Consider the following 24,685-nt stretch of genomic DNA (forward strand, 5'->3'; position numbering starts at 1 on the left):
GATATGAATGTCTCTAAATAGAGGGATTTATAATACATGAAAAGCCACTATAGTTTTCATTTGCAATGCTGAAACTTCTCACATGTACTGATATTTATCTAAATGACTCTGTAAACACTAAACCAAAAAAGTAAATCCAAAGATCCAAAACCACTGACTGACTGACTCAGTAGTTTCCCAATCCACCTCTAATAAACTTTGAAATTTAGGACACTTACATGGTAGGTACAGAAGTACTTCAGCACTAGTGGGAAATATTAGCCACACAAATTGTTCTCTTTCCTTCTGTCCATAACAGGTCTGTGGTTGTAGAGGAAGATGCCTCATGTGGCAGCATCTCATTCTAAACAATGTTGATTCTTCATAACCTTTAAGGGGATTGAATGATGACTCCCAAAAACAATACATCTATATCCTAATCCCAAGAATTTATAAATGTGGTCTTATTTGGAAAAGGGTCTCTGTAAATGTAAGTAAGTCAAGGATCTCGAGTTGAGATCTCCCTGGATTAGGGTGATCCCTAAATTCAATAATAATTCCCTTAGAAGAAAAGAGAAAGTGAAACACACTGACATATAGGGAAGAGGCAGTGTGAGAATGGAGGCAGAGATTGGAGTGATGCTGCCACAAGCCAAGGATTATCTGGAGCCACCAGAAGCCAGAAGAGGCAGGAAAAATCCTGCCTTAGTCTCTGGAGGAAGCACAGCCCTGCCCACACATTGCGTACAGATTTCTGGTCTCCAAAGCTGTGAGAGGATCAATTCCTGTTGTTTTAGGTTCTGCAGTTTTTACAATTTGTTATGGCAACCTATAGGAAACTAAATAATAATATATATTTGTATTTTTACCTTTATAGAGGGGTCCTGGCAATTGATTTCTAATCGTTGGCGTTTCAAAGCTGGTTCATCTTCGTCTGTCACTACATGATTCTCCAATACGACTGAAAACCAAAGCAGAAACAAAATACCTAAATTTAATATAAAGTTTTACAGACTGTTTTAATATTAAAACAGTGAACCATTCTGACACCTTAAAGTTAAAATGAGAAATGGTACAACCTGTTTCATATTTTACCTTTTCATATCTCTCCTTAATCTCAAGAAAAACTGAGATACTGGATAAGTAATTTCCCTAACTCCAAAACTATAAGATCCTCATTCAGTGTTCTGTTCAGCTACCCTATTTGAATTTCAGCATAATAAAACCAAATCAATAATAGAGATATTTTCCCAATTTTAAAGTCATGTCTGTTGGCTACCTCATTTCAAATTTAAAACCTATCTGGGCTATTACATCTCCTTAGATGTTGATCATCCCAAACTTGGAAAGCTACTTCACAGTGCCGCTAAAATCAAAGCCTCCCCACCACAATGTTCAGCTGATATGCATGGCTTCCCCACAAATAAGCAACTCAGCTCACATTCAAGGCCTGCCACAATACGGTCAGGTCCCAACCACCTTCCTTTCATTGGAAATTAGCTACAAAAACAATATTAAAGATAGCCAAAGAATCAAAGACCACAACCATCCACAATCACATTATTTCTGCAAACCATGTTTCTCTGTTCCTGATTGTTTGCTCTAGATCTAGTCAATCACTAAACATTTACATATTAGCAATTATAGATAGAATATCATAATCATTTTTTATTGAACACGATACCATGAGTACTTTTCCATTTTGCTACAGCATTTTTTCCTTCTCCTCTCCTTGCCTTAATTATCGTACCAATGGTAATTGCCTGATATGTTTCTCCTCACCTCTTTCTACAAGTTCACACATGGAGACAAACACATTACATATACACCAGAGGGCCAAGGCCATCTTATATCAGTAGATCTGTCTGCATCGTTCGTCTTCATTTAACAATGGAATGTGGACAGCCTCCCAGTTAATGGCTTTATAACTCACTTTTTAAAAAAATATATTTTATTGATTTTTTACAGAGAGGAAGAGAGAGAGATAGAGAGCCAGAAATATCGATGAGAGAGAAACATCGACCAGCCGCCTCCTGTACACCCCCCACCGGGGATGTGCCCGCAACCAACATACATGCCCTTGACTGGAATCGATCCCGGGACCTTTCAGTCCACAGACTGATGCTCTACCACTGAGCCAAACCGGTTTTGGCTATAACTCACTTTTTAACAGTAATATCAGTTTGTGAATCTATTCTACAGAAATGTGTACCAGTATATGAGAATATACATTACACATATATACAAACAGATCATGTATATTATAATATTGTGTATATATACATGTATACACAAAAGTGCACTTATTGTAGCACTTGTGGGAGTATCCACCCATGGAGAATAAACTAAGGAGACTGACCACTTTGGCTATCATCAGACCTCCTTTCAAATGCATCCCATGCTATAATTAAGCAGGATAAACTCACTGTGGACAGAAGATGCCTGCCTCACCTAGACAATGTTGTCTAACAGTCTTAGGTCTTCCCCCTCCAATCTTCTTTGTGCTCAACCACCTCCACTCAAGGAAATCTATCCCTCTTCCACCAGACCCACATGAGTATTAGAACTACCATGTTTCCCCGAAAATAAGACCCAGCGCATGGAAAGATAAGACATCCCCTGAAAATAAGACCTATCGCAACTTTGGGAGAAAAAATTAATAAAAGACACTGTCTTATTTTCGGGGAAACAGGGTAGTACCTGCTCGTACTATGGCACAGAACTATAAAAAGAACCCCCTAGTACCTCACAAAAAGCTGGACACAGCGCATCTGGCATTAGATCTCTATTCTGCTCAGGGAGGGTCAGGAAAAGCACAAGGGAGGCCAAGTGCACAGGTCACTATGGCCCAGGCCCCACCTCAATCAAAGCACCGCCACTTCAACAGGCTATCTTGAGATTCCAAATAAAATCTCAATTTTTAAAAAAAGAGTTGTCAATGCCTTTAAACTTATACATACTCGATAATTCATCTCAAAACTCTTAAGTATAAAGATACTGCATAGTCCCATGACTCAAACACAAACCTTTCATGGTTCCTAGGCAGGCGTAGTAAAATGATCTCCCAGAGATGATTACACAAAGCTCCTCTGCAGGAACCAGCCAAGGACTGACAATAACAAAAGGCATCTTACCGGGGGGAGGGGAGCCCAACCAAGATGGCGGCATAGGTAAACGCCTAACTGCAGCCTCACACAACAATTTCAAAAAATACAACTAAAATAGAAAATAGACATTATCCAGAACTACAGGAAAGCTGACTAACTGGAAATTCTACAACTGGAAAAAAAGAGAAAACCAGAAGGAAAATCAGAGGAGCTGTAAAAGCCTAAGGTATGGAGACACAGTGTGTGCACGGGGAGAGGATGAAGTCGGAGAGGAGGGAGCGGCTGGGTGCCTGGCTGGCGTTCTCTAGCGGGAAGGAGATAAAAGCTCCAGACTGTGCTGAACCCCAGTTCCGACTGCACTGAACCCCAGTTCTAGGCCTGACCCTGGGGACCCAGGCTCATACGGAGGAAATCTGGGCTGTAAGGCGGAAACTCAGGGGAGCAGCGAAAGTCACAGAGTCCCAGAGGAGCGCACGTTGCACACAGAGGATGGAATGTTGACTGTGCTGCTGAACTGCCCTAGCGGGAAGGAGACAAAAGCTCCGGACTGCACTGAACCTCACTTCCAACCCCACTTCCAACTGCACTGAACCCCAGTTCCGGGCTCATTGGGGGAGAGACTAGGCTGTCTGGTAGTGGGCGAAACTCGAGGGCACCTTTCTCTCAGAAGTGCTTGCAATGAGTACTGAAGGTCACTGGGGAACACTGAGACTCAGGAACCTCATAGGGTGGGGTTGATGAGAAGCCAAGGCTGTAGGCTCCACCCTGAAACTCCGCCCCATCCAAGCTGAGCACAGAGGCTTTTGCAATTTTCCAAGTCTAGTAAAATAAGGCTGTTTCCCGGCATAGACACAGCTGATCCTCACAGCCAATTGGCCTGGGGTCAGTTCCTCCCAGTGATACAAACAACAATCAAGACTTAACTATAATAAGGCCGTACACACAGTCCACAAAGGGGTGCACCAAGAGTGCCCACCTCAGATAAGTGGGAGGCTGACCCACTGAACCATATAGGACACCTTAGCACACAAAGCCACCTTACCAATCCAGGGAAGCTGTGAAAATGCCAAGACAAGGAAACAGATCACAAACGAAAGAAATGGAGGTCAAAAAGCTACTGGATATAGAGTTCAAAACCACGATTATAAGGTTTTTCAAGAATTTCCTAGATGCCGAAACTGGTTTGGCTCAGTGGTAGAGCGTCGGTCTGCGAACTGAAAGATCCCGGGTTCGATTCCAGTCAAGGGCATGTACCTTGGTTGCAGGCACATCCCCGGTAGAGGGTGTGCAAGAGGCAGCTGGTCGATGTTACTCTCTCATTGACGTTTCTAGCTTTCTATCTCTCTCCCTTCTGCTCTGTAAAAAATCAATAAAATATATATTAAAAAAAAAAAAAAAGAACTTCCTAGAAAAGTCCGATAAAATAAACGAGACCTATTAGGATATGAAAAGGGATCAACTAGAAATAAAAAGGGATCAGCTAGAAATAAAGAATACATTGTCTGAAATAAAAAATATTACACGGAGTCCTAAAAACAGAATGGAAGATCGCAAGAATCAAGTCAAAGATTTGGAACATAAAGAGCCAGAAGACACTCCTCTGCAGAAGCAAGAAGACAAGAGAATCCAGAAAGCTGAAGATAATATAAGAAACCCCTGGGACAACTTTAAGCAAACCAACATCAGAATTATGGGGGTCCAGAAGAAGAGAGAGAAAGATACCGAAAACATATTAGAAGAAATAGTGACAGAAAACTTCCCCACCTGGGGAAAGAATTAGACTTACAAGTCCAAGAAGCGCACAGAACCCCAAACAAAAAAGGAATCCAAAGAGTACCACATCAAGACACATCGTGATTAAAATTCCAAGAGCAAAAGACAGAGAATATTAAAAGCAGCAAGAGAAAAGCAGGTAGTTACCTATAAAGAACACCCCTACAATTGTCAGCTGATTTCTCAACAGAAACCATGCAGGCCAGATGGAAATGGCAAGAAATATTCAAGCTGATGAATAGCAAGAACCTACAGCCAAAAATACTCTACCCAGCAAAGCTATCACTCAGAATCGAAGACCAGATAAAGAGCTTCACAAATAAAAAAAAAACCTAAAGGAGTTCATCACCGCCAAACCAGAATTATATGAATTGTTGAAGGGGGTTCTTTAGGAAGAGGAAGAAAATAAAGATAAAAATTATGAACAACAAATATGTAACTATCAACAAGTGAATCTAAAAACCAAAGGGATTAAAAAATATGATGAACAATATTAACTGGTGAATATAATAGAATCAGAGGCATGGAAGGGGAGTGAACTGACGATTCTCAGGGAAAAGGGAAGTGGGGGGTGCAAGAAGAGACTGAACATAAACTGTGCACCTATGGATGAGGACAATGGAGGTGGGAGAAAGGGCAGAGGGTGGGGTGGGATCCTGGTGGAGGGGAGCAATGGAGGGGGGAAAAATGAGGAGCAATTGTAATAATATGAACAATAAAGATTTTTTTAAAAAGCATCTTGCCAAGATCATTGTAGAGCAGGATCCTGTAGGGCAGGAAATGCTTTGACCACCTCCACAAAAATAGATAAAAATGAGTGTTCATTTAATTAAGTAAAAAGGGGGGAAATCATCATCTACAAGTGTTTGTGGTTACCAAAACACAGGTTCCCAAAATTTTTGTCACCTCTAAAGAAAACTGGTAATTATACCAGGACTAGGAGGACAGAAAGAAACCTTGGCAATCATTTTAATCCTTTTAATTTGCTGAATAGAAAACAAGTCCAGAAAGGTTAAGTGACTTGTCCAGAGCCACATAGCTTGTTCCTGTAACCACAGAAAGAAGACTCCATGCCCCTTGGCAGCGTGAAGCACCTCAGGCTAGAAGCAAAGAGTAATGAAGCAGATGCGTAAAAGGAGATGTGCCTGTGGCAGATGGCATAGGCACCAACACCAGGATTCACCAATAATTTCCCATTGGCTGCAGGACCACAGTTTCTTTTCTTCTTTGTCCTTTCTTGCATCCTTGTTATAATTTTGTGTGCATTACTTTTAGATTTATATTAAAGAACTCAATACTCCTTTTTATTTGTTAATCCTCACTGAGGATATTTTTTCCATTGACTTTTAGAAAGAGTGGAAGGGAGGCAGAGAGACAGAAAGAAACATCAATGTGAGAGACACGTCGATTGGTTGCCTCCACATGACCTCAAACCGGGACCAGGGATGGAGCCTGTAATCAACGTACATATCTTTGAGCAGAATGGAACCTAAGACCCTTCAGTCCGAAGGCCGATGCTCTAAGGAAAGTGTAAAGATGCTAAGTAAAACCACCCAGGGCTTAATACTCATTTTAGAGCCAGCACAACCACCTGCAAAGATAGGTCCAAAGAAAGTTACATGCAGACAAGTGAAGTAAGTGCAGCTGTATGGTGAGCACATGCAAACCAAAACCGAAACATTTATTTTTAAATGGAAATTGGGACTTACATGCCAACATTTTAAAAGCAGTTCTTCTATTAGGATTATGGGAAATTTTTGTTTATTCTACTTGCTTAACTATACTTCTAAATTTCTTAAAGGTCATAGTTTAGAGATGATGGAAAAATAATCTCAATCTTAAACCCATTCTGAATACAAACATGTGTAATGCACCATGGTATTTGCTGGGTGTGTGCAAGTTCTTTTGAGTCAGAAATTGCAGGCTTTCTGCCCATAAAGGCCTCAGAGAGCCTTGCATACAGGTTCTCATTAAACAGTCAATAAACTATAATTCCCAGTTATTTAAGGAACAGAGAAGGCACAAAACAAGATTAGAAATGACTTCTCTATGCCTTCCTTGGACTATAATCTACAAAGAGGGAATTTATGTAGGAAATCAGCTATCAGAATTTTAATAGTTCTAAAAATGCTTAAATTGTATGTGAACAGAAATTTCTCTTTTATAACATTGCAGTGTGTGCTTTCTAAAGAAATTGTTGTTCACCTCCCAAAATATAAACATGGATATTTTTTAAATTGCTATATACAGTGCTAGTGCTACTTCTTTTTAAGTTCAAAGGTATCTAAGGTGTGGTGCTAACGAGGTCAGAGCTACAAGTTCTAGCTCTAAACAAATTGGTTAGTTTTTACAGAGAAAATTGTAGTTGAAGAGCTGCACTCATATCCCCAACTTTGTTCAATGATCTGATGAGGCTCTTGATTTTGCCAATTAATAGGGATATTGCTTCTTACTAAAAAAATCAGAAGCAGCTTTTGGCTCTCTGAGCAGCACCATGGTAGTTGGCAATAATTAAACAAAAGGCGTTGGGGTAAACACAGGGAAGCCACGTACACAGGTCACTACGTGGCTAACAGGGAGCCAAGAAAATGGGTTGGTCTCTTATCTAAGAAAGATCAGTGTGATGTGAAAGCACCAGCTATGTTCAATATAAGAAATATCACAAAAACACTCGTCAAGGAACCAAAATCACATCTGATGGTCTCAAGGGTCATGGTTTTGAAGTGAGCCAAACTGATCTGCAGAATGATGACATTGCAGTTAGAAAATTCAAGCTAATTACTAAATGTACAGGGCAAAACCACCTGATTTCCACGGCATGGATCTTACCCATGACAAAATTAAAGAGCATGACTCATGTTGATGTCAAAACTACCATTGGGCCCTGACCAGTTTGGCTCAGTGGACAGAGTCTTGGTCAGCGAACTGAAGGGTCCTGGGTTCAATTCCAGTCAAGGGCATGTACCTTGTTTGCTGGCACATCCTCAGGAGGGAGTGTGCAAGAGGCAGCTGATCAATGTTTCTAACTCTATCTCTCTCCCTTTCTCTCTGTATTTTTTTTTTTAAATAACTACCAATGGTTGTTTGCTTCTCTATTCTATGTTGGTTTTACTAAAAATGACAACAATCAGATTCGGAAGACCTGTGTTCAGCATCAACTGGCCCACCAAATCCAGAAAAAGATGATGAAAATCATGACCTAAGAGATACAAATGATTCCATAAAAGTGATCTTAATAAGTTTATTCCAGAGCATTAGAAAAGTTAGAAGAAAGGTTTGCCAACCTATTTATCCACTCCACGAAGTCTTTGTTAGAAAAGTAAAAATGCTGAAGAAGCCCAAGTTTGAACTGGGAAAACTCATGGAGCTTTGTGGTGAAAGTCACAGCTCCAATAAAACTACTAGAAATAAGACAGGGGCTAACGTTGAACGAGCTAATGGATAGGGGCCCCAAGTCCAAGAATCTGTTTAAAATTTAGACTTTCAATGGTGACAAATAAAATAGAATCCTATCTGTGAAGAAAAAATCAGAAGCAAAATAAAAAGAATAGTATTCCTGAAATGAAGCACTTCATTTCATGACCGCTCATTTAATTCCAAAATTATTTATATTACTCTCCCCTTCTGTATCATAACTAATTTCCAAATGAAATACTTCCCAATTGACATATTAAATAGATCATAGGATAGACATCATGCTTTCTGAAAATTATCTTTTATATAGGAAAAATAATTCAGTATTTTAATTCCACTATTCTAAAAGGAAAAAACATGCAACAGACATTCAGTGACTTAATTATGTGCACTTGTGACTATAACTGAAAACTTTAAGGCAAAAAAATAAAGAGAAAACTTACTGAGAAATCCTTTTACAAAATAAAATTGTAGACAAAGTTTTTTCATAAGTGAAGTTCTTGAAATTTAGGGTTTCTTTTATGAGGCCTTCTTAAACAAATATTTAACTAAGGTTTCAAAGTAGATGTATGCTTTTAACATCAATAAGAAAAATTACCAGCCTTAGCCCAAGTGTAGGAAAGTAATTGTTCTCACTCAGCTGATGGAATAGTAACATAGTAAAACATTTCTGGGAAATCTGTCAGTGCCTTATCAAAATTGTAAACATACAAAGCAATTCTGCTGAGAATTTACCATGAAAAAAAAAAATGATTTTCCAAGATATAATTGCAGGGATCTTTACTGCATGGATTTATATGAAATAAAAACAGTGCAAAAAATATAAATGCCACCCACAATAAATGAGAGAACACCTATAAAAGGTGACCTCTTGGTTTATGGGTAGACGTTCAACTAATGAGCCACACCAGCTTAGCGCACTTTTGGATTTTTAAAAAATAGAGAGAATGCCGAAACCGGTTTGGCTCAATGGATAGAGTGTCAGCCTGAGGACTCAGGGTCCAGGGTTCGATTCTGGTCAAGGGCATGTACCTGGGTTGCGGGCACATCCCCAGTAGGGGGTGTGCAGGAGGCAGCTGATCAATGTTACTCTCTCATCGATGTTTCTAATTTTCTATCCCTCTCCCTTCCTCTCTGTAAAAAATCAATAAAATGTATCTTTTAAAATAATAATAATAATAACAATAACAATAATAATAATAAATAGAGAGAACAAAGTCCATCTGCTCTCACAAAGCTCTATACCTGGGTGATGGTGACTCAGGTCTTCTACTGCAATCTGCACCACATCCGCCAGATCCTGTTCTGACATCATCCAGAAGGAGAGAAGAGGGGCCAGTCAACAAGCAAGAATCAAACTCACACAGGACTAGGATTCTGTCACCTACAAAACAAACACAAGAGCAGAGAGGGAGATTAATGATTGTGACCTGTGAAATGAAAACTGTTAACCATACATATTCAAGAGCACAACAGGCTCTGGTCAGTTGGTTGGAGCGTCATCCTGTGCACCAAAAGGCTGTGGGTTAAGATTCCCAGTTAGGTCACATACCTAGGTTGTGGATTCTATCCCTGGGACATGTCAATGTTTCACTCTCACATTGATGTTTCTTTCTCTTTCTCTCCCACCTCCCTTCCTTTCTCTCGCTCTCTAAAACCAATAATATATCCTCAGGTGAGGATAATTAAAATTAAAATAAAAAGAGAACATCAGGCGGTCTCAAATTTTGTTTTTAATATAGAGTTCTTCTTGCCCCAAACCACCAAAAGGTTAGCACTTTTGGAGAATTGAGAAATAGTTCAAAAAAATTCTCATTGCTTCTGTCTAGCCCTACCTGAGAGCCTCTCACTTTATCAACCCATTCCTCACACCGCCTCCAAAGTCACCTTCCTAAAATGGCTTAAACACGTCATCCCCAAGCCAAAAGTCTCCAATGGTTCCCTACAGCCCACAGAATACATCCTATCTTCCACCTGCTCCCCGTGGGGTATCAGCTCACACCACACCCCAGAAAGCCATTGCACTGTTGTCTCCACCAGTAATAAAACTCTCACCTCCCAAAGTTTACCTAATGGACTTTTCAGCCAAGGCTAACCCCATACTCCGTTTCTCCTACTCAAATCCACCCTCTCTCTGAGCTCCTCTATTTTGCTTCCCCTTGGCTTCCAGCACAGACATGAACTGCAACACAGTCCCCTACTATGCCCGAGAGCACTGCCATCTTATCCACAGGGCATCTTCTGGGGCAGGGCCACCTCTGGTGTGAACTGTCATCCCTGAGCCTAGCATTGTGTTTGGAATAGTTACTTTCTTCCTGATCCTGAAACACTTTGATTAGGCCTCGAGAGACCTTCTTTTCCAAAACAAAAATGAGGCCATATCATTTTAAATATGACCTCGCAATCAGATATCCAAATTTAGTACTTGAAAAAGAAGATATCCTGAAGAACTCAGGAATCAATGTCACTGTAATATTTTTATCTTATTATACTTTATATTATTTATTTATAAGTAAATACTTATAAAAGAAATTATTTATTTTCCCACCTCAACTACATGCTCCCTGAGGACAGAAACCATGCATTCAACTCTACAGCACAGCTCCTTTCATCAGTAAGAACTTACCATCTCTACACAATTCCTGTGGGGCCGCAGAGAGATAACTTACAATTTTCAGATCATCTATTTTCAAATTGAAATCTCCTGACCAACAACTTTTAAAGATACGTTCCAACAAACATTAAATTAATTTGCAAGTTTCACATGTGTTCTTAAATCTTATAAACAACATGATTCCTCTTCTCTTTTGTCCAGACTTATATTCTACAGCTTAAATGGTAGCTCCAGAATTTCATAGGGAAGACAACTTGTTAGAGGAACCAATCTCCTCTCTTAAATCTTCCTTTATAAACATCTAATCAAATGTATGATCACTTCATACAAGACTGAATGAGGTGAGAAAATACCAAGAGTCCTTAACAAAAAAGAGACTTATAACCAATCTGGATAAGAAACAAAAGTTCCCAAAGGAACTTTGAGTCCTTTACTAAAAGATTGTTAGTCTCCTCAAATCCCCCCATAAAAACACATGGAGCAGCTAGGATAGCAAAACCAGGTCAATGTCCATAACAGAACTGAGTGATAAGGTCTTCCAAACAAACTCCAAAATGCAAGCAAGTAGGGACACACCACTGACAGCGACAAGATCATCATGGTAGAAACAGGGAGCAGAGAGAAGTAATGTCAACTTGAGAACAGCAACTGAAACCAGGAAATGAGCACAATCCCACAGGAGACAAATGCAAGAGGTCTGCAATGAAGTCCAGAAGACCTAGAACATTCTGGGGCCCATGAACTCTTAAAAATAATCACCCAAGCTCCCTGTACGCCAAACACACTGAAACGAAAAGACTGAAAACAGAATAAAAGATATACAGGACAGGGAAAACAATGACAGAGACAAATCAAAGTCTAATTAAAGGAGGGAGAGAAAAACAGAGCCAGGAGAGTTCAGAAAATGAATTGCTACTTTTTTTTTTTTAACTTCCTAAAAAACATGTAAAATAAGAGCTTACAACACTGAAATTAGAAAAACTATTCTAAATCAAGCCTCCCTTCTAAATAATTAGGAAAATTAATTACACATCAAAATAAACAAAAAAAATTGAGGTCCAATTGAAGAAAAGATACTGAATTTTAAAAGAGAATAAGAAGCAATATAGTGTGGGCTCAGTGACTGAGCATTGACCTATGAACCAGGAGGTCACTGTTTGATTCCTGATCAGGGCACACACCCGGGTTGTGGGCTCGATCCCCAGTGGGGAGCATGGAGGAGGCAGCCGATCAATGTTTCTTCTCTCACCATTGATGTTTCTCTCTCTCTCCCCCTCTCCCTGCCTCTCTGGAAAAAAAAAGAAGGAAAATAACATCACTACAGTCAGTGAAAACAGGCTAGAAAGACATGTTACCAAAAAAGATAAAAAATACTTACCTAATATTTCAAAACAAGTTAAAATACATGAAGGAAATGATATGGTACTATTAACTATAAACCATCATGAGAAAAGCTCAAAAATGAAGTGATAGAACTCAGAAAAGGTTAGAAACAAAAGCAAAAAAAGTTTTGGAAATGAAAATTAGAAGGAATCCAAGAGCAAATAAACAATAAATTATGCCTTCAGAAAAACAAGAAGAAATTTTTTTAAATGAAAAAGAAATAAAAAGTTCAAGAAAAAGTAGCATAGTGACAAAGAAGATCCAGTATATGTATAACAGGAGATTAAGGGGAAAAAACAAAAGCAACATTCAGTGTGATACACACTATACTAGAAGAGTATCAGGAAATAGAAAAAATAGCTCTCCTGTGCTTCTGGTGGTGCGAGTATAACCCTGGAGAACAAGCAAGATAGCCATTCCCTATTGAGGAATCCTTCCAGCACATAGATTCATATATCTATACAAAGATCTACATACCAAAAAACAAAAACAAAAAAAAACACAACTAAGGCATTGCTTTTAGCAGCAAAATGGACACAACCTAAATGTACAACATCAACAAAAACAAAATGTATGGAACAGCCAAACAATGGAATTTCAAATAAATGTAAAGGGAGGCAAATATATCTAAGACCAACTCCCAAGATGCAGTATTACATGAATATAAGTGGGGCAGAATGCACACAACATACTTTTTAAAAAATATGCTAGAAACATATGCACAGAATTTCCCCAGAACATAAAGGGTAAAAAGAAAATTATATTTTGCTTTTCACTATTTTATACTATTTGCATTTTTTATAAAATGCATTTATCGCCTTTTCAAAATTAAAAAAAAAACTACACACTTTTTAAAGGTGTCTGAACAACTAAATATTTAGGCATAACACAACTAAATATTTAGGCATAAACTGTGGGGGACATTCTCAATTCCAACCTCAGTTATATCCAGTAATATTCTCTGAACCTGGTGCCTGTGCTGAACACTGGGAGTTTCTTCCACCTTCATCCTCAGCAACTGCTCCAGAGAACCTGTCAGGATAAGGAAATAAGGTGTTGTGCTAAATGTGTGTCCTCTGAAGATGACCTCTAAGTCACTGGTGGTTAACTGGGGGTCAGTTTGAAGATCAAAGCTACTCATGCCATAATCTCAGTCTTCTTTTTTCCCAAATTAAAAACCAAAGCAAAGATTATTAAAGGGATACACTGAACTCTGTAATGAAGGTGTTAGACCTCGGTTAGATACCATTCAACTGATCTTTGAATTGATAGATTTAAGACATTTTAGAGTCTCAGTCTGCTTTAGAAATTAATTAATAACAAATCATGAAACTTTTCCCTGGAAATTTGCATAGACAAAACTCTACGAAGTTTCACAGGCTTTACCAATACCAGTGTAAGAGCCCTAATTTATAGGGCCATGTGGGCACCAAAAGAAAGCCCCCACCTCTCCTACAGCACACTGTGGCTGGCTACCTGGCCAAGTTTGAACCTATGGAACATGAGCTCAGACACGGTGCATGGCAGCGACAGCACCTCATCAAAAGAAAGCTGGCAGTGACCATGGCCCTCCTGCGCTGCTAGACTCTAGGGATGAGGATGGACAGGAGCTAGAACGTTGGAGCAAAGGACAAGGAGGAAATAGCCTGGGTCCTCACATCTATGGAGCTGCCATGCCTCCTGGCCTGCCTGTCTCAGACTTCCTCATAAGAAAGGAAAATAAACAACCGCCTGCTTAAAACAATGTATATTAAAGAACTACACCCAAAGCCCATTCATGATGGGCCTGGATCCATAGCTTCCAGGTTAGATACCTATCTCTCATAAAGGTCTAGTGAAAAGTTTTCAGGGGCCTTTTTCAAGCCTTTTCTTGAGTTCTGAGAGCTCTAAAAATGGCTCAAGAAAATATTCCAAACTCACCATAAAATCCTGAGTCTTAACCTCTTCCAAATGAGGACACCATACATTATCCAAGTTGTTTACTCAAAATGATTCTCTGGCCAGGATAAAGAGTCATTTAAAATTCTGCTAACAGAGAAGGCTTGAATAGAAAAGTAGGGCAACAAGCCCAAGAAAACTGGAACAGAGCAATGCATGCCGTTGCCATTTTGGCAAATTAAATTTGCCATTTCTCAGAAGTCCTGGAGACAGTCCAGTCTTAATATAATAAAACAACTGGACTGAGATTAATGTTCAGTAATGTCTTTAATGGCAATGACGAGTTAGGACCCTGCTTTAAACTAACATATTTTGGACTCTGTCACATGAGCCACCCTGAAGCCCATTCATGATCCAAGGCTTCCAGGTTAAATAAATGTCTCTCAGAGAAGGCTAGTGGAAAGTTTTCAAGGGCCCAATTCAAGCTTTTTCCTGGTTTCTAAAAGTTCTACAAGTGGCTTAAGAAAATAATCCGAAATCAACATAAAATCCTGAATTCTAACCTTTCAAGTGGCTGAAGAGAGCCTCTTCTATGGTGCACATGAAAAAAAGAGCCCACCAACCAAATCAACAACCTAAGTGCTCAATCTTAAGGGAGAGGTAAATGAAGGTACACCCTGTTATAAAACACTGCAGACACTAATGTGAGTGGTTTGATTGCAGGAACCATAATGGAAAGGTCTCCAGAATATAATACTAACAGAAAGGAACATAAAAGGAAAATTGCCAAACAGTATATGATCCCTATTCTGTTTTCTAAAAATGCATGTATGTGTAGTCACATGTCCGTGTGTGTAGATGCACACCAGATGGTCTGAAATGACACATACTGTTAGGGAAGGAATATAGACAATATGAGCTGACTTTCATTCTTGATCCTTCAGGACTGCTGAATTTTCTATAAGCCCATATTCATTTATCATCTGTGAAATTGTTTTTCTAAAACAAAGTAACAAGTACATAACCTACAACTTTATGTATCCATCACACCTAACCATGACCACTAGTGCTGGTATGTCCAAGGCTGCGGGCCCCATTTGGGCCCCGTCCTCCTGGACCACAGTGTCATACCTTCTCCTCTCCCTTCTAAACCCCAGCTCCTCCTTCCTCAGTGAGCTAGTGACATTGCTGTCTTCCCCATCAGTTCCTTTGAACTTAGCCACCCCACCTGTGGCTACTTATGGGCACCACCTGGCCTTGCTCCTGCCCAAAGATACTGATATGCCCTCCCCTTTTTACCATCAGCAGTTCTCTCCGAGTCCCTGGCCATCTGCCTCCCAGGTCATTCCCAATACACACTGTACTGTTACTTCCCACCTCCCCTTCAGAGCATAATTCCCAAGAGTTGCTGTACTGACCAAACTGCCCCTATCCAGCCTGCCTTGCCCACCACAAGCACCTGCCCAGAGCTCACTCCCACCTCCTCCACAGCCAGCCTCCCTCCCTCGCCTCCCTGGCCTGGCTCTAGTCTCCTGGCCTTGTCTTGTGGAGGTTCTTCGAAGGTTTGCATGATCTCCCAGGTGCTGGACCTCTCTCAATCATTCTGAAATACCAGCTATGTGCTGATGGCTCAGATTCACCCTTCAACTCATACCTCAGACATGAACTACAGATAGCCTGCTGGACAGCTCTTCTAGGTATCTAGTCCCAACTCTTAACTACCAAACTGAACACGATACCCTACAACCAACTGCTCCTCCCAGACTTTCCATCTCAATTTATGTTAACACCAGTTGCTTAGACCAAAAACCTTCAGTCTTGGTTTTTCTCTCTCTCATGTCCCATCTGTGGGTAAATTCTCTTAAGTATTATGGGCTCATCTGGAGTCGTGCACTGGCCTTCACAAGGGCCTTCCTGCTCCACCTTTACCCCGTAATTATTCCCAAAGCCTGGTTAAAAAGCTTTCAGGATCACATCAAACCCATGTCAGACTGTCCCTCACTGTTTAGAGCCCTCTGAAGGCATTCTGCTTACTCAGATGGCTTTCCCGGAACCCTGAAGCCAGCTGCACACCAGCCAGCACCTCTCACTGCCCCTCGGGTTCTCTTGCTGATCCTCACTCACCCCATCCAAAGAGGCCTCCCGAGTGCAGCAGGTACACCCAGCTCAAGGCCCTTACACGGACACCCACCTACCCCTACTGCCAATTCCATACCTGAATTACGCCCATTCAATTACACCCACCACCAGCACCCACATCCCTGTTCCCCTCTCCTGCTTCATCGAAAAACACTTACTGTCCGACTTACTACATGTGCTGAATGTTCATTTTGTTTAAAACTGTCTTCTCTACTAGAAGATCAGCTCCATGAGGGCAGGAATTTTCATTTTGCTCCCTGGCTAGCACAGGGTTGGCAGATGCTGGCCCTCAATGAACACACATCTGATGAATCTAGTGGAAGAGCCCACTGTAGAGTTACACATCAATGCAGAACTATGAAGGTCAGCATTTCTATTTAAAAACATGGATTAGGTCTTCGAAGTTCTTTCAATTCATGTTTTGATTTCAGTAGGAATGTACCATAATTTAAGTCACGAAGCTATTTAGTGAGAACTTCTGTGACCTTCTTGTGAATTACACTTTCCATTAACGGTGAGAATACAATAAGCTGCTTGTCAGCCATCAGCAAGACACAGCAGCTGTTCATCAGCTGAGATACAGAACTGCAAATTTATTGCTAATTTTTAAAGAAACTATAAATTTGGACACCCATGCAATAAAGTCACAAGGCCATTAAAACGGGAATAAAAGAAAGGCTCTTGTGATTGAGCAATAAACTTAGCTTCAGCAGTAAAGGTTAAAAAAGAAAACACTATTAGTATCAACTATCAGCTCTCCTTATGTGAAAATGGCAGCGAGAAAAAATAACCAGTCTCGCTGTATGGACACGGGGATATTCTGTCATTGTAAAAATGCCATCACATGGATCATCGCATTTGGGTCCATTTCCCATCAGTTTTTTAGGGTGGTCTTCATAGAGCAGTTTATTATGCCAATCCTCGAATAATGCTGAGTCTGATTTGGATTGGATGATTTCCACAGGAGACAGAACAATATAGCCTGGTGTATAACCTCCCAGGGCAGTGGCCTGCTCTACTAGACTTACTTACCAGCTATCAGATACATGCAGAGTGACTAAAGAGACACAGTCCACAAGTCATGGGTAAAAAGCTTAGTATACCCTTTTCATATCTTGGAGGGGCCTTGCAAATCAATTAGTGCTACCCTAACTTCACTTTACAGATGACAAAAATATAATCTGAATGTATTACTCTGAGGTTAGAACTGTCCATGAACAAGTACAAGAGGAAGATGAGCCTAAATACATACAAGTCTTAGAGCACAATTCTGCAGAAAAGACCCTTGGAAGAGTAATGAGGAAGGACCATCGCCAAGGTCCTTCAGCAGACTCCACCTCCTTGGAGCCTTAAAATTAATGAGGCCCCAAAACCTTGTGCTGGTATAGGTATATGGTTTGTGTTCTTGGCATTACATCACCCACTGCACCCCACCCAAGCCCAGAATGCCATAAAAATCATAATGGTAATTTCCAGTCCCATGTGAGGAAGTAGCTAAGTGGTGCCTATTTAAAAAGCTAAATCTCCAGGAACAGGGAAACCTCCAAGAAACTAAAAAGCATTCATTTAGTCAAATCTTTAATATAAGTATAGTAATAAAATAATCAATTAAAAGCCAGTATGAAGCAAAGAAACAAATTTTTATTAAACTGAGATATGGGAGAAAGACTCAGTTTACTTATTTTACAAAATCAGTGTGGGTTGGGAGGGGAAATATGCAAAAGATGAAATAGGGAACAAAGAGCAATAAGACTAAATGACTGGTAATAGATAAACTAGGAAATTAAGAAGCAAGAAATACTTCTTCCAATGGTTTCCAATTAGGGAAATTCAGGCCATATTGTTTCTTCTTTAAGACAGCCCCCTCCCAAAAAGGGTTTGAGTTTAAAATTAGGAAAAGATCAAACTAGCCTCAAGAGAGCAGGTCCTTCCTCCTTACAGTTAATGTTTGATTAAAGTTGCCACTTTTATTCATGTTTTCCAAAATATGTAAACCTCCTCAAATATAAACAACAAATGCAGAAAAGAGAAGAAAATGGATTTAAGTTGATCTCACAGCACCCACTGTCACAATCCACAGACTCACTGGTCTGAAGACCCCCTTTATCATCTTAAAATTAATAAGAGCCCAAAACCTGTGCTTATATAGCTATCAATAGTTATCACGTTTGAAATTAGAACAGAAAATGTTTGAATATTTCTTTATTCATTTAAAATTATAAAAACTAACACATTAATTATCAACATACAAAGCATTTTTATGAAACAATAGTTTCCAAAAGAACAAAAGCAGCAAAATCTTAAGAGGAACATAGTTTGGCATTTTTACAAATCTCTTTAATGACTGACTTAATGGAAAACAACTGGATTCCATATCTGCTTCAGCTTTCAATCTGTTGTAATAGATTGTTCTGGTTGATGCATATGAAGAAAACCCAGTCTCAGAAAGAAGTGCTGCTAGGAAAGGGAAAACTATGTATTTTATTTTTTTAAGAGTATATATTTTAATAACCTTCAGATAATTATAGATATTCTTTTTTAATACAATACTGAAACTCAACAAGTGTTTTATTTTTCATAAAGGCCTTTTGCAATGTGACATCTAAAACTGTATCAGTGAACTTTTGGACACTATTACTTTAAAATCCATTGGTCTGTCCTGCCCTTTAAATGGACTTTTACATAAGTGTGATTTTGTAACACCATGTCCTTGTCATCTGGAAAATACAGATTCACTGAATTCTGAATGTTAGGTGCTTTACTTGAAGTGGCAAGCTGAATTTGTTCATTTAGTAGGAAAATTGGTAGTTTGTCAATTATTCTTTTCTAGTGGCCCATTAAAAAAGTAGCTAGGATCAACTAGCAACTCAAATAATTGCAGAAGGACTTGTCCTTGAGGGAACCCTCTAACTCCAAAATGCAACACAACTACTTTCCACATATATCCTGTCTTAAAGAGGAGTACTCAGGTTGAGATTTACCTTGCCTCATCAAGTACATTATTAGGTGAATAAGATTTTTTTTTAATTGCATGGCAATAAAGAACACAACTGTACAAATGCAGCTTAGGGCCTCAGCTGTAATTGTGCTAAAGTAGCATCAGTTTTCCCACCATTGACTCTGCACCATCAGTGCAAACATCAATATGCAATGACCACTTATAATCATTATGAAAATTGCTTTGATCTCACAGAACCCCTGGGAAGGTCTCAAGGACACCCCTGGGATTCTGTAGACCACACTTTGACAACCACTGCTTTCAGGTACATTTCTAGAAAAGAAAACGTAAGAACCACATATGAATTAATGTGAATTCCAGATCAATCCTGCTATAAAAAATAAACTACAAATGCATTTAAAAGCAACTTTTAGCCAGAACAGGTTTAGCTCAGTGGATAGAGCGTTGGCCTGCGGACTGAAAGGTCCTGGGTTCAATTCCGGTCAAGGGCATGTATCTTGGTTGCGGGCACATCCCCAGTGGGGTGTGCAGGAGACAGCTGATCGACGATTCTCTCTCATCGATTTGCTAACTATCCCTCTCTCTTCCTTTCTGTAAAAAAAATCAATAAAATATTTTTTTTTTTAAAGCAACTTTTACTTGGTTTACCAATTGCCAAAGGTAAATATAACCAATAATGCAGAAGCCTGCATTTATCTTGCAACAAAAATTTTGGTTTTTACATATATAACACCCATATTTTAATTCTTCCCTGACAGCTACTAAATTACTTACATTGTGAAATATCATCTGTTCTGATCAAATAAGAAACTACAGCTGCCAAAGATGCAGAAGTCTAATAATGCACAACTGACTATAGGCTAAAACACCCTAACCTTATATTATAGTTCCAAGAAAAACTTTGATAAGTCTCTATTAACTTTTTTACACAATTAACAATAGTATTGTGATCTTACTGCATTCATTCATATACTATTTTAAAAATAATAACTGGGCACACACTGAACATACATACAACTAACATATGCTACAAAAGAGGACAATGTAACCCTATCTTTGATGCGTACTAAGAAGTACAGTTGGGATCTACTGCTTAGCCATAGCTAAAAACAGCATTAGGGGAACACAGACTGAGAGAAGGGGTCAGAGGTGCAGGTCGACGGGTTGAGAGTCTTAAAAAGTCCATGGCACAGAATAAACTAGCAGAGGTCTGTTCTCAATTAGCTAAGGAGACCTGCCAGATGAAGTGAGGTCCTGCGGATGGAGTGGGGGTCAGCCATAAAAGAATTTCAGAGGAAATTCAAATAGACGGTATCTTTAGTAACACTGAATTATTGTTTTTTTGTGTGTGTTTTTTTTAAGTGTAGTTTTGAAAAAGAATGTCATGGCTCTCAGACATGAGTGCTCAAGCATTTAGGAATAAAAATAAGGTGATCTTTCCAACTTACTTTCAAATGCAGGAAAAAAACCTGCACGAATGTTAACCCTTTGTGAATCTAGATGAAGGCTATACACCTGTATATTCGTTGTGCTCTTCTAGCAATTTTTCTCTAGATTAAAGTTAGGAGGAGGTAGCACAAAATCACTGATTCAGTAAAATTTGCTCCAGCTAGATCAAGCAGAGCTTGGAGAGCTTCATGTTGGCAAACACTGTCCCACATCATGGTGGTGCGTGTTGTTAATGGGGAGAAACTGGGTGTGGGGTACACAAGAACAAGCTGTACTATCTCCCCTATTATCTGTATATCTCAAATTATTACAAAATAAAAGGTTTTAAAATAAATCTTTAGAAAAAATAAAACTCTCCAACCCACTTTGCCTGCCACGGCCCACCACCATCACATCTCTCCTGTGCCTAACTCCTAGAGCAGGTTCTAGAGCCCAAGCCCATCCAAAACATTGTCTCTTCCCACTCCCTTCTGAATTCCAAACAAAAAATCTGGTCTCCAAACCCGCTGTTGGATTGGAACTTTTCTCCAAGAGACTAGACAAAAGCCCTGTAAACAACTCCTGACTGCCTTTTAGCACCAGCATTTTTTTTCTTGGTCTTTTTTGTTTTCTTAATTTCTTTACTGATTAAGGTATTACATATGTGTCCTCATCCCCCCATTACGCTCCCCAACTACCCCCCCCCCACTCATGCCCTCACCCCCCTGTTGTCAGTGTCCATTGGTTAGGCTTATATGCATGCATACAAGTCCTTTGGTTGATCTCTCCCTCTTCCCTCCTCCCTCCCCTACCTTCCCTCTACAGTTTGACAGTCTGATTGATGTTTCTCTGTCACTGGATCTAGTATTTTATTCATCAGTTTATGCTGTCCATTGTATTCCACAAATGAATGAGATCATGTGATATTTATCTTTCTCTGCCTGGCTTATTTCACTTAGCATAATGCTCTCCAGGCCCATCCATGCTGTTGCAAATGGTAAGAATTTCTTCTTTTTTACCACAGCATAGTATTCCATTGTGTAGATGTACCACAGTTTTTTAATCTACTCATCTGCTGATGGGCACTTAGGTTATTTCCAAATCTTAGCTATGTTGAATTGTGCTGCTATGAACACAGGAGTGGATATATCCTTTCTGATTAGTGTTTCTGTTTTCTTGGGATATATTCCTAGAAGTGGGATCACTGGATCAAATGGGAGTTCCATTTTTACCATGTTTCCCCGAAAATAAGACATCCTCCGAAAATAAGACCTACGTACAGGTTTCCTTCTGAGTGAAATATAAGGCATCCCTCGAAAATAAGGCCCCCCACCTAGGCCTGTTTCAGAATGCTATTGCTAAACATGAGAGATTTGGTCCACTGATTCTGAAAAAAAATGGAGTCACAAGAAATTCTCCAGGAAATTCAGGAATTGGATTGTTATGATGATGTTCCAGAAGATGATGACATGATTGTCATTGAAAAAATGAGTAAATTCTTGATACTGTAGGATTCACAGTTTGTCTGGTTTGTGTTGACAGCTACCGTACTACTGTACCGCATACAGGTAATAAATTTCCTTTATTTTCATTTAACAATAAATGTGTACCGTATTCTTCTTCATGGAAAAATAAGACATCCCCTGAAAATAAGACCTAGCACATCTTTGGGAGCAAAAATTAATATAAGACACTGTCTTTATTTTCAGGGAAACAGGGTAGTTTTTTGAGGAAACTCCATTCTGTTCTCCACAGTGGCTGCACCAGTCTGCATTCCCACCATCAGTGCAAAAGGGTTCCTTTTTCTCCGCATCCTCGCCAACACTTGTCATTTGTTGATTTGTTGATGATAGCCATTCTGACAGGTATGAGATGGTTCCGAATTGTCATTTTGATTTGCAACACTGGAATAATTAGTGACTTTGAGAATGTTTTCATATGTCTCTTGGCCTTCCTTCTCTCGTCTTTCAAAAAGTTTCTATTAAGTCCATTCCCCGTTTTTGGATTGGATTGTTTATCTTCGATTTAAGTTGAATGAGTTTCCTGTAAATGTTGAAGATTAAAAACTTATTGGTGATATCATTGGCAAATATGTTCTCCCATATAGTGGGCTTTCTTATTGTTTTGTTAATGGTTTCCTATGCTGTGAAAAAGCTTTTTATTTTTATATAGTCCCATTTGTTTATTTTCTCTTTAGTTTACATTGCCCTAGGAGCAGTATTTTCTGCCTATGGATTCCTCTAGTATTTTTATGGTTTCCTGTCTTGTGTTTAAGTCCTTTATCCATTTTGAGTTTATTTTTGTGTATGATGTTAAGTTGGTGGTCTAGTTTCATCACTCAGGCCATCCATCCATGTCTTCCTCCCTCTCCTGGGGCCTTGTTCCAGGGTCCCCCTGAGACCTCTATCCTCCTCTGAAAGCTGTCCCTTGTGGAGCATGTCCACCCCCCTTGGCTCCATGTCAGGTGGGCCACTCCAATTGCAGTGCAGTGACTAAGCAACAGGCTACAGGTGCCCATGCGGCCCCTTCCAGGCTTTCAGGAAAAAAAGTAGCACAACGGAAGGCACTGTCTCACAGAGGGTGCTGGCAGGCACTCACTCTGATTACAGAACTGACAACCACCTCTCCCAAAATTTTGCCATATTAAACTCTTGCCAACGCCTTTCCTTAGTCCAGTATTTCAAACCACTATCTAATGCCCATAAGACAACAATGAAATATATTAGATTATTTTAAAAGATGAACTCTTCTCATGTCCCTATTAGCTCCTTTTCCCCAAGAATATTGATCAAGGAGATACCAACCCCTCTGAGAAAGCACCCTGCACATTTTTTTTTAACTCTCTCTGCTCTGTTACCCTTAAGTATCCAACCATCACCAGACCCTATCCTATAATTTCTTCACACTTATTGATTCCAACCAGACTTTCTCTTCCTCTCTCCCACTGCACCTGGTCTGCTAAGTGCCTCGTTATCCATGAACTGGCCTCCTGCCCAGTCCCTGTCTCCAGTCTGATGTGTAGGCACCATCTTTCTGGAACACACTCTAAAGCTAAGACCAGTGATCTGGCAGAATGAGTGTCTCTTTGTCCCTCCCAGAGATACACATGGCTGAGGCAGGAAGCCAATCCTCTCTCATCCTATTTAATAAAAGAGGGAATGTGGTAACTGAACATCACTCCATCACAAAGATGGCTGCACCCACAGCTGAGGCCAAGTTCCCTTAAGGAGCCTAAAGAAGCAATTAGCAGGGACCTGAGGCTACGCCCTTCCCCCGCCGCCGTGAGGCTTTACAGGGGACCTCAGGCCAGGTCCCCCACCTGGCAGGGCTTGACAGGGACTCAGGCCTCACCACCTGCTCCAGCACCAGGCCAGGGGACCCGAGGCTGCTCCCCCCTGCCGGGCAGGGCTTGACAGGGTACCTCAAGGTGCACTTCCCATCCTGGGCTGGGCTAGGGGACCTCAGGCTGCTTCCCTGCCCCAACACCAGGCCGGGGACCTCATGTTGCGTCCCCCACCTGGTGAGGCTGGACAGGGGACTTCAGGCCACACACCCCACCCCAGCACCAGGCCAGGGGACCTCAGACCGTACCCACCACCTAGTAGGGCTTGACAGGGGACCTCAGACCACACCCTTACCCCAGCACTGGGCCAGGAGACCTGAGGCTGGGCCCCCCTGCCTGGTTGGGCTTGACAGGGGACCTCAGGCCACGGGGGACCTCGAGGTGTATGCCCAGTGCTGGGTCAGGGGAGCTCAGGCCGCGCCCCCGCCCAGTGGGGCTTGACAGGGAACCTGAGGCTGCTCCTCCCTCCCAGTGCTGGGCCAGGGGACCTGAGGCTATGCCCCCTGCCCAGCAGGGCTTGACAAGTGTGGGACTGGCCAGGTCTGGATCTAGCCCAAGGTGGGGGCTGGCTGGGTCTGGGTCTTGAGCGATTTTGAGGCACATATGGGTGGGCAGGGACCTGACTCTGAGTCCCATGGTGAGCCCCAGTCTCTGAGGGGAGGAAGGTT

At 40.6% G+C, this 24,685-nt stretch overlaps 1 protein-coding gene across 15 annotated transcripts in view; it reads right to left on the reverse strand.

Moving 5' to 3' along the window:
* Window positions 1-24,685, reverse strand: part of LOC118720525 (BTG3 associated nuclear protein) — a 144,380-nt gene that overhangs the window by 101,443 nt on the left and 18,252 nt on the right. For 9 of the 15 annotated variants that reach the window (XM_045582613.1, XM_045582610.1, XM_045582615.1 and 6 more), the window contains 3 exons: window positions 13,208-13,302; window positions 9,519-9,657; window positions 849-940 (listed from right to left, as the gene is read on the reverse strand). In XM_045582613.1, the coding sequence (XP_045438569.1) occupies window positions 849-940; window positions 9,519-9,588 (162 nt within the window). In that variant the 5' untranslated portion in view covers window positions 9,589-9,657; window positions 13,208-13,302. Of the gene's footprint in view, window positions 1-848; window positions 941-9,518; window positions 9,658-13,207; window positions 13,303-24,685 lie in introns of those variants that run through there. The other 6 variants (XM_036440546.2, XM_045582611.1, XM_036440549.2 and 3 more) reach the window with 3 other exon arrangements.

This window comes from Pipistrellus kuhlii, unplaced genomic scaffold (assembly GCF_014108245.1).
Source record: "Pipistrellus kuhlii isolate mPipKuh1 unplaced genomic scaffold, mPipKuh1.p scaffold_m20_p_17, whole genome shotgun sequence".
In the NCBI taxonomy this organism is placed as follows: domain Eukaryota; kingdom Metazoa; phylum Chordata; class Mammalia; order Chiroptera; family Vespertilionidae; genus Pipistrellus; species Pipistrellus kuhlii.